General features: G+C 28.3%; 1 protein-coding gene across 1 annotated transcript; it reads left to right on the top strand.

Annotated features, from left to right (window-relative positions):
* Positions 1-8,035: 8,035 nt before the first annotated feature.
* Positions 8,036-9,537, top strand: LOC111878592 (probable calcium-binding protein CML23). Its single transcript, XM_023875112.3, has 2 exons — positions 8,036-8,189; positions 8,774-9,537. The coding sequence occupies exon 2, from the start codon at positions 8,785-8,787 to the stop codon at positions 9,361-9,363; it is 579 nt and encodes a 192-aa protein (XP_023730880.1). The 5' UTR covers positions 8,036-8,189; positions 8,774-8,784; the 3' UTR covers positions 9,364-9,537.
* Positions 9,538-11,555: the final 2,018 nt, after the last annotated feature.

The following is an 11,555-nucleotide window of genomic DNA, read 5'->3' as shown; positions in this document are numbered from 1 at the left end:
TGACTTGGATTCAGGTAACCATTTGATAATTAATTAATTATTATTAGAGTAAACTGCAAAAGCTGCGCGTGTTTGTCTTATGCAATTTATTCTGGTTTGGGTCCTTACATGATTTTTTTTCATTATCTGTTCGTATATTTATAACTTTTTGTTACCATTGATATATTATGAGGGCCCCATACAACCCCTCCCTTCAAACTATCGTCCCCACCCTCACCCATTTTCTTATGGTCTTGTGTAGATAGAGACGTACATAAAATAATAAAAGGCCCAAAATATCCGAACCAATATATGAAAATCTACTAACCGCAAAAAATATAATTTACCCAAAGAAAAACAACAGATCCTAGACAAGTTTTATTATTTATTAATTTATCATCGACCAAAAAATCCAACTTAGACTTGGAAGTTTGAACTCTATATATTTTGGAGTTCACATTTAGCCGTCAAAAGTTATTTATGAAATCAAAATTACTCACCAAAACCTACCATTGCAAAAAATAAATTTTATCAAAAAAATTCATGTTATCACATTTCTTTGTCGACAGAGTCGTTCCAAACTGATTTAGACCGGAGCAAAAACAAAAATATAGAAAGTTATAGGCAAATAGCTAAAATTAATGTACGAAATAGTAAAGGACACTAAAAGTTACAATTGCTTGATGTAAGGCTTAGTTATAACTTAAATAAAAAAATGATAATGAAAAAAGCAAGTAATGTAACGAATACACATGATTTTGAATTGTCGGTTCTGTTGACTTCTGAATTTTGATTTCTCTTTGAAGACTTGAAGTGTCCACTAATATAAACAATTTTACTTCTCTTTCAACTTACCTACATATATAAACAACATAATAGAAAACTTAAGTTAACATATAACAAAAAACATAAATTGACTTTTATAAAAATCGAGACAGATGAAAATGACATAAAACAAAGAAAATTAACAATGAACTCTTAGCTTAGACCATCTGGTCTTTCAAACCCATTGCAAAGAAAATCTGAAAGCAACATAAGCAATCATCTTTCATCAGCAAAATACCTTTCAAATATGCCAACTCATCATTATACCAATTCTTGTTTTTTTATTTTATTTCTTTAGTAGTTAATAACATATAGTATAAATTAAGGGATAATGACTTAAAATGGTAATATATTTTTCGATTTGTACACGTTTGGACACTGAGTTTTTTTCGTCCACATTTACCCTTCAACTTGTTTAAATGTATACATTAAGTCCTTATTACCGGCTACGCCAGATAATCCGAAAAAAATGACTTAAAGGAGTAATATATATATATTTTTCGCTTTGTACACATTTAGTCCTTAATATTTTTTGCACATTTAGTTCTTAATATTTTTTTGTTGCAAAATAAGTCTTTGTTGTTTTTGTAACATTCAGTACTTATGATCGGTTTTTTTAGGGTTTCTCACGTCATCCTACGCATCATAATCATTAATAAGGTGTTCGGTGGCTGTTCATGGTTATGACCATCGCGACCTCGGCTGCTTGGTTGTTTAGTTCTTATGGTTTGACTTAGGTCTTGTGTTCTGAATGTCGTAACTTCTTCATACGATCACATATTTTAACGATCTTTATATTCACACGTTCATATTTGAGTTTACTATATATTTCGTTTAGATTACTCCCGTTAAAAAGTAATATATGTTTACTTTGGATCTTTATATCTATGTGTTCTTTATAAATGTATGTATGGACCTTTTTTTTTTGGTAAAATCGTAATTAAAAATATATTGTTTATTTAACGGGAGTAATCTAAACGAAATTGTAGTACTCATATACAAACATGTGGATATAAAGATCGTTAAAATCCATGATCGTATGAAGAAGTTACATCGTCCAGACACAAGACCTAAACCAACCCACAAGAACTAAGCAACCAAGTAATATCCAAGGTTGCGGTGGCTGTGGTGGTGGCTATAAACATGAACAATCTTGAACACCTTATTAATGATTAACCCACATAGGATGTAGTGAGAAAAACCTAAAAAATCGATCACAAATAATGAATGTATACAAAAACAACAAAGAATTATTTTGTAACAAAAAAATATTAAGAACTAAATATGCAAAAAAATATTAAGAACTAAATGTGTACAAAGTGAAAAATATATTTACCCTTTTAAGTTATTTTTTTTCCGGCTTACTTGATGTAGCTAGTCATAAGAACTAAATATGTACAAATTGAAAATTATATTCCCTTTTTAAGTCATTATCCAATAAATTAAAGCACATACTTTATATTTTAATGGATTGAATATCAATTTGTGCAGGTACATCCATTTCTTTCCTAACTTATACAAAACATGTATAATAACTATTTGTTATTTAAACCGAAACAAATTAAATTTATATATATTTAATAAATAAGAAAACATTTAAAAATTATTTTTAATTGAATTAAATTTCAATTGATTTTAAATTATACAAAAATCTTTATATATATATATATATATATATATATATATATATATATATATATATATATATATATATATATATATATATATATATATATATATATCAAATGAGGCCTTTCAAGGTTAAGAACCATTTGAGAACCACTTTCATTAAGGGCATTTTGGTCGACCTATATTTTTCAATCATTTAACATCAAATTTGAGATACATCATCACATTTGAACAATTCTTATGAAACCTTACAACCTCAATCTCTCTCATCAGCTTGCAAATCCTTTCAATTTTCAAACACTTCTTTTTTCTACAACCACCACCACTTACCTTCGACGACTATCCAACACCACCACATAATGTCTCCGCCATGTCGCTGCCTCATGCCGCCAACTAAACTCGTTACCACTGCCGTTACGTGCTTATCTGCCGACTTCCAAAAGACCAATTGAAGGATTCCGATGGTCTTGATGTTCCATACACTGTAATAGTTGTTCAAGACGAGAAATTTAAGATAAAGAAGGTTTAGACGCGTAATCCTCCTTATTACTCCAAAAAGTTACATGCCCGTTCTAATACCGTAATTAAACATTTAGAAATCTGAACACATAAAATTTTCAGATCCGGTCGGTAATAGGCCATAGATCCGATCAAACGATAGCATCATAAAGCATATAAGACATTTTATAGGACAAATCATTTGGCACATAAAATCAATTCATTCATCTTCCCTAAATAAGCTAGTGCCCGTGTCTATTCATGCCTACTTCCTAAATATAGCAGACACTCATCTCACAATCATCGTTTAACAATCTAAGTTTAAGTCTAGAAATTTCGTAAAATTCCTAGTTCGCTTAAACTAATGCTCTGATACCAACTTTGACATCCCACGGTCATTTTAGAAATTTTATTTATGCTTATTTAAAAATAAGAGTATTCATTTTAAAGAATAATATTGCAAAATTTGTTCCCAGAAAAACATGATAAATATATTATCAAAACATTTCCGAAGAAATGTATTTTGTTTATATTAAAACTTTGGGATGTCATCGTCAATACAAAAACATAAGCATAAACAGACCTTACAATCATTTACACTAGTGATCTACATCTCCCTTAATCTATCAGTGTAATGTAGCTTCGTATTGACACTTGTGATACAAATAAACTGAGTGAGTCAGGTTGGGAAACCTGATGAGTACATAGGGTTTTTAACCCACAATAATAAAGTTATAATGTTTCATCATCAAACAATTAACTCAATTACTCATCCCCATTATATTCTTTATTTCTTAAGGATCTACCCTAAGAATCATCTATTATTCACTCATTCATTCCTAAGGATTATCCTAAGGAATAGGCACGAAGTCCATCGCTGCCAAGGTTCATTCAACAGACACTAAGTCCATAGCTGTCGATGTTACCTGTTAGACACTAAGTCCATAGCTGTCAATATCTATCTAAAGGTCACTAAATCCATATCTGCCAACGTTCACTTGTTAGGCGCTAAGTCCATAGTTGTCAGGGATTATCTATCATGCACTAAGTCCATAACTGTCATGGTTTATCTATCAGACACTAAGTCCATAGCTACCAATGTTCATCTATTTCATATTTCATCTCTCATCATTCATCTACCCATCTTTACCCAATATTTTTATAGGTATAAAATACATATACAATTTAAATCAAATAAACCACGTATGTTTTATCCCTCCAGCATAGATATCAAGAACACAGATAATATGCACACATAACACGTAATTTATATTAAATACTTCATATCTATGTGTAAGATGAAAACAATCATACACACACTTGTTAAAGTGATGATTCCAAATTCGGGCAGTGCTTCGCTTATATCAATTCTATTTTCCTTCGACGATACCTAATATCATTACCACTAGATTTTAGTCTAATATCTATCACGACTATTTACAAGCGATATTGTTTTATAAGTGTTAAACAATACATTTCAATCACTATGTACAGACAGAGGCCAAACATGAAACACCGGAGGGCAAGACCATTTAGGCATTATAACACTTCTGAAATCCAACATCCCTATATATATATATATATATATATATATATATATATATATATATATATATATATATATATATTGTTTATAAGTTCATAATAATGATATTGAACTTAAACATAAGCTATATACTTAAAGTAAGGTAAACATAACGTACTTATATGAGGGTTTGGCTAGGAACCGGGATCTACGGGGGCAGAACTTCCGAGCCGAAAGCTCTGCTACTCGGAGCCTTCTGGCTCTCCGGGACTCACCTCTAACACTTAGGAGGTGCTGGGGAAAGGGAGGGATAGGTTTGGAGTATGGAGAGAGAAAGAATGGGAAAGGTGTGAAGAAGATGGATGATTTGCGCCTATATTTATAGGCTGTCCAGGGAGATTCACGTCGTGAACTCAAAATTCACGTCGTGACCTTGCTTAGACTCCAAGGTTTCGCTTGGTGCTGACACGTGGCGCTAGACACAGGTAAAATAACTAATTTTTAAAAAATCATAACTTTCACATACGAGCTCCGTTTTTGACGTTCTTTATATCCATGCGTAGATATTGACAAGATATACAACTTTCCTTTTCACCCCATTGACTAATTCTTGACCGATTTTAAATTTAACAGTCTGAGAAGATTACACTGTTAGCGACCGTATAAAATTCATAACTTCTACATACGGATTCCATTTTCGACTGTCTTTTTATCGTTTAACTCCTATTAATGAGATCTTCAATTCTCATTTAGATCATTTTTGATAAAAATTGATTGATCTAAAATTCAATTTCTGAGTTGTATACTGTTATACCAAATCTTAGAAAAATAATAACTTCCTCATACGAAGTTAGATTTGGACGTTCTATTTATGTACGTTCTCGGTTTAACGTATACTACGAATTCTGTCTAGTTTGCTAAAGCTAAAAAGTAATTTATTAAAAATTCACTTTTTACGTTACGTGGTACCGTGCCGGTTTGGCCGAAAACTTCGACGAGTCATAACTTCTTTGTTATAACTCGGATTTCAACGTTCTTTATATGTACAGAACCTTTGCGACATATACTATAAATTAGTTAATATTATTTATTCTAAATAATCTTTTATCAAAAAGTCATTTTTGACGCTTATTGTCTCTAAATTGACTAGCCCGAATCTGCAGACATTACATCTTTTATCATTTCTGGTGGTCTTCGTAGTTTAGATCTGTCCAGATCTGGTTAGATCTAGAACCTCCAACTACAGATCTAGACCATTTGCCTTCCGATCTGCCCTTACCCCCCACCGCTACTTCTTGTTACTGACGTCGATCTTACCACCACCGTCCGCCAAATATATAATTGTTGAAAATATGGCTACAAATATATAATTGTTGTGTATTAAACTGTGAATTTTATGTATTAAATTGTAAATTGACTGTGTTAAGCTATGAATTGACTATATTAAGCTGTAATTTTTTTTTTGAATTTTGTGTGTTAATCTAAAATATGAGAAGAATAAGCATTATACACATGATTTTCTCTAATTTTAAATAAATTATATAAAATTTAAACTATGAGTTTTGTGTAAATTAAACTTTGAAAGAAGAACTAACCTCCATATCTGAAGGTATAAATGTAGGTTTTAAGTTAAAAATATAACATTTTTTGTATTAAATTGTTGATTTGTTATATTAACCTGTGAATTTTATATATTAAATGGTAACTGACTGTATTAAATAATGAATTGACTGTATTTTGTTGTAATTTTTTATAAATTTTGTGGTAAAATATGAATGATTTATGTATGAATTTTTGTATTAGTGTTCTTGTGAATATTTTTATTTTTTATGTTGTATAAGTCCGTAAGAATACATTAGTTTTTATAACTGTTTTGTGTTAAATTCAAAATGAGTGAACTAATAAGTTTATTAAACTAGAATGTACTATTTAATTTGTCATTGCATTGCTTTATATAGACAGATTTGATTTGGAAGGAGAATGGTTGCAACGTTGGTCCTGGTGGTTGGTGGCGATGTGTGGTGGTGGTGGTAAAATTTGAGTTTAACTTTTCTAAATTTGTGAATTAATGTAAAATAAATTGCATTAAGTTGTGAATTTTATGTATTAAACTGTAAATTGACTCTATAAAGTTGTATTTTATATAGATTTTGTGTTAAAATGTAATTCAATGTATAAATTAAAATATTAGACTAAAAAATTACGATTTTGCCTTTTTCTTACAAAAAAAAATCAGGATTTTAACATATTTACTAGTATTCACAATACATAATACTTATGAAATGAGGGTTCTTAGGAGGGTTCTTAATCTTTTGTGGTACTCATTTGAATATATATATATATATATATATATATATATATATATATATATATATATATATATATATATATATATATATATATATATATATATATATATATATATGGTTTAAGTCATTTTTGGTCACTTAACTTTTGTGTTGGTCACATTTAGTCACCAAAACTTTTAAAATTGTGCTTATTTAGGCACTAAACTTTTAAATTTTTTTAAAAGTTTAGTGATTAAATGAGCACAATTTTAAAAGTTAGGTGATTAAATAAGCAAAAATCTAAAAGTTAGGCGACTAAATGTGACCAAACCAAAAGTTAAATTACTAAATGAGCACAAAATAAAAAGTTTGATAACCTTTTAAAACTTAAAAATAGTTAAGTGACCAAATGAGCACAAAACCTAGAGTTAAGTAACCAAAAATGACGTAAACCTATATATATATATATATATATATATATATATATATATATATATATATATATATATATATATATATATATATATATATATATATATATATATATATATATATATATATACACGGTTCACTTTAGATTAAAAAATATAGATATTGAGATTTCAAACCAACCACATGTTTCTCATTTGCCGTTCTAATACTCTAGCATACCGGTAGGAGTAGAGTATGCATAATTATCAATGATTATATATCAGAAAGGTATATAATTATCAATAATTATGAATGATCATTGATGATTAGTTTTCTCCGCAAACATAAGAGTTTAGAAGAAATAAAAAAAGCTTCTAAACAAAAAAAAACAAACAAACCTTACTACCTTAGTTTTCTCCACTTTTTGCTTCTGAATTGTTTCCTCAATTTGATTGACGCCTCAAGGCTCAAGCCTTCAGGCTTCAACGTATCAGACAATTAGAATATGATATTTAAATATCGGCCCTTAGATACATTGGACATTGTCAAAGTTGCCCCCTAGTGTTGGGCCGATCCCGTTTGTCAAGCATATATGTATCATGTGTTGCACTTTTTTAGGCATGGGTGAATACATTCTATGATGTGGCCTTTTCCTTACCACTTAGTAAGAGTCATCAAATATATATCTTTTACAAAAAAAATATATTTGCATTTATTAGGATTTGTATTATTTGTATAATAGAAGTTGAATGAATGATTCATTCGGCAATTGGGAGACCATATCTTGGTTCATAAACCAACAAAAAGGAGCATCAACTATCAACTCAAGTTGATGAATATTCAATGGGTGCCGGCACCTTCCTTCGACTTGCCTTTCCCTCTCCTAAGTCCTATCTTGTTGGTATTGGGATAAGCACCCAACTTCCTTATATAATATTTCATCACCATTCACGAATCAATTGATATATGGACAACTATACTACTATACGTAGTGCATGTTCATTCAACATCTAAGTAGAGAAGACATTATTAAGGTAAGTCCCTTGAGTATTTCAGTTTTATATTTTGAGTCCAAGTTTGTATCATCTACAAACAATGTAATCTTGCTTAGCATTGTTGGTGATGCTGTTTTTTTTTTTTCTTCGAGTTAATGAGTGATATGGAAAATCACATTCTCGTTTGTTCTTGGAAAATAAATTTGATTTGGAAAAAAGTGTTTTTGAAAGGAATTGGATACCATTGTATTGGGAAAAAGCCTATCACCTACTTCACTCCATAAAAGTCATAACGAATTCTTTTTCTTCGACGACCATAAAAATTTCAATGTTTCACGTATATAATTAAATAAAATCAACTTAGTCAATTCGTTAATTTTTTTTTTCTCCTCATATTGTAGGTTTCTAGATCCTTTTCACATAATGTCACAAGACATATAATTGCATTTTAATTCTTTATCATAAAATAAATATTAAAATGGTAACGTGAGGTACAAAGTAAACAATTATCATGTGAACTCTCTGAAGTATATGAAAACATCGTATGCCATTTTCCCTTTTTTCGTACTAATATTTCCAATCACTTTGTTGATAACCATTTCAATTTCTCTCTTTTTTTCTAGTATCATCTCCAATGCCTAATTCTTTGCAAACCCATATAAGAAATTTTGTCAAGATAGTCAACAAAAACTTCAAAAGCAAACCTCCAAAGACATCATGTGCTTTTGATCTCACCATGGATGTCTCAAATCAATTCAAGCAAGTCTTCAAATTCTTCGACCTCAACAACGATGGCAAGATTTCTCAAATGGAGCTCACAAATGTGTTGTTGATTTTTGGTCAAGATAAGTCAAAGGCCACCATTGAAGCCCAAGGAATCCTCAAAGAAGTTGACTTTAATGGAGATGGGTTCATTGACTTGGATGAGTTCATGGCCATCATGGATGATTCCATTTCCAAGCCAAATTTTCCTATTTCAAAGGAAGATAATATTGATGATAATGATGATGTTAGAAATGCTTTCATGGTGTTTGATAGTGATAAGAATGGACTCATTTCTGCGAAGGAGTTACAAAGGGTGCTCATTAATCTTGGATGTAGTAATTCGAAGCTTGGACAATGTAGAAAAATGATTCAAAGTGTTGATAAAGATGGAGATGGGTTTGTTGACTTTGAAGAATTTAAGTCAATGATGTCTATTGGGATCAAGTAAGGTTTATTCCATCATCTCTTGTTTCTTATGCATTGATGACTTGTACATCATGCATTGAGATGTACTATTATTGCATATCTGTGTGAAGAGAAACTATAGATGTTAGATTTGTAGTCATATGACTAGTTGACAAGATGCATAGATTTATGAGGCCTTTAGTCACAATTTACAAGATATATAGAGATATGAGATCTATCAATAAGTTATATTTTTGTGGAATCACATGGAATATAAGGTTGTTGCTAGAAAAAAATCCCAATTATAACACATGTGTATGCTTACATACATGTCTTATTATTGAATGTTCATTAAAAATCGAGTTTTTGACCATATTAGGGTGTTTAAAAAAAATATTCACCATTTTAGTGTATTTTAAAAAATATTTATCATATTAGTATTTTTTTTCATGCTCTTTTATTTTTCATTTTTTCTGAAAGTTTTTTTCATTTGTTTTAATTTTAAATATTTGATTTTTCGATTTTTCTCTTTTATTTCACCTTTTTATAGTTTTTTTTATTATTTTACTTTTTTTACTGTTTTTTTTAATAACAATTTTTTTTATTTTTTCTATTTCAGTTTTTTTATTTTAAATATTAGATATACAATCTTTTTGGTAGTCAAACATAAAATCTTAAAGTTTGGTATATTAAATCGTCAAAAACTTCTTATTTGATGAGTAAGTTATATAAAAAAAAAAAACAAAAACGCTGTTTATCATTTTATATATTCAAAACTATTTTACAATTAAATTGGTTCAAATGATAAGTTCGAAGAAATAAAGTACATGTAACATCAAATTAAAATTAAGACAATGTACGTATTGACAATATAAATATTAAAAATGCAACAAAACAGAATATATATATATATATATATATATATATATATATATATATATATATATATATATATATATATATATATATATATATATATATATATATATATATATATATATATATATATATATATATATATATATATATAGGCAATCTAAATATTAAATTGTTTCTATTATATTAAAGGCATCATACAATGATCATTAATATACTTCATTTTATTTTCAATTAAAACAATATTTTGTATAAAATTCAAGGATGATGGGAAAATTTAAAAATGAAGATAAAATATGTAGTTTATAAAGTAAAGTGTCTTTAGCCGTATTAAATTTTATTTTTTTTAAAACAAAAACATATGACAAAAAAGCTCTTTTTATAAGAGTTTGGAGCTTTTTTTTAAAGTTTTTATGCAATCTTTAGACATTCAAAAATTTATGGCTACTTTGCAGATATTTGAAATAATAAAAAAACAGAAATAAAAAGATAAAAATAATTGTTATTAAAAAACAGTAAAAAAGATAAAAATAATAAAAAAAAAAGCTGAAACGCAGACTATTATTTTAAAAAAATTAAAGTAAAAGGGTAGAAAATGAGGAAAACCGGACATTTAAAATAAAACAAATAAAAAATAAAACATTAAGAAAAATTAAAAAGTCAAGAAAAATGAAAAGAAAACTAATATAGTAAATATTTTTGAAAATGCACCATAATGGTAAATATTTTTTTCAATGACACTATTATGGTCAAAAACTCATTAAAAATCCCACGTTATATAATGATTTCCTTTGTGATCTAACTAAAGGGTTGTTTGGTAACTATTTAATGATTCTTAATTAGACAACATTCAAATTCAAAATGTTTAATATAGTTTTTTCAAGAAAACCTCTGTATTCTCTTAATCATTTAGACTCATTCATCAATAAATGGTTTATTCACTTAATCAATTACATATGTAAATTATGATTTGATCAATTAAGTATTTAAAGTGTGATTTTATACATAGGCTAATTAGTTTTAAATAAGTTTTTCATGATTCAGTTAATATAGAAATAGAATAGTCATGAGTCATGACCCAACTTTCTTTTTCTTTAGCCCATATGCACACCCGTCCGGCCGTCCCTGGCCTCCTCATCCATGCTGCATCTTTTTTTTTTTTTTTTTTTTTTTTTTTTTTTGTTACCTTTTATATAAAATATTTGTTGTAAAATATTAATTTAATACATGATGTTTCTATAATGATAAATTTTAAAATATAAACTTTATAAATCATAATTTGAAATTTGTTCTTATTAGGAAATTGTATATTGGATTTGGACAACACTGTTACATTTTGATAGGTTTTTCAAGATGTAA

Source organism: Lactuca sativa, chromosome 4 (assembly GCF_002870075.4).
Source record: "Lactuca sativa cultivar Salinas chromosome 4, Lsat_Salinas_v11, whole genome shotgun sequence".
NCBI classification, from domain to species: Eukaryota; Viridiplantae; Streptophyta; class Magnoliopsida; order Asterales; family Asteraceae; genus Lactuca; species Lactuca sativa.
This window is presented reverse-complemented; position numbering and strand designations above follow the sequence as displayed.

Bases quoted from the DNA above. Each gene is read 5' to 3' on its own strand.
- LOC111878592 (XM_023875112.3), top strand. From the start codon at position 8,785: ATGCCTAATTCTTTGCAAACCCATATAAGAAATTTTGTCAAGATAGTC.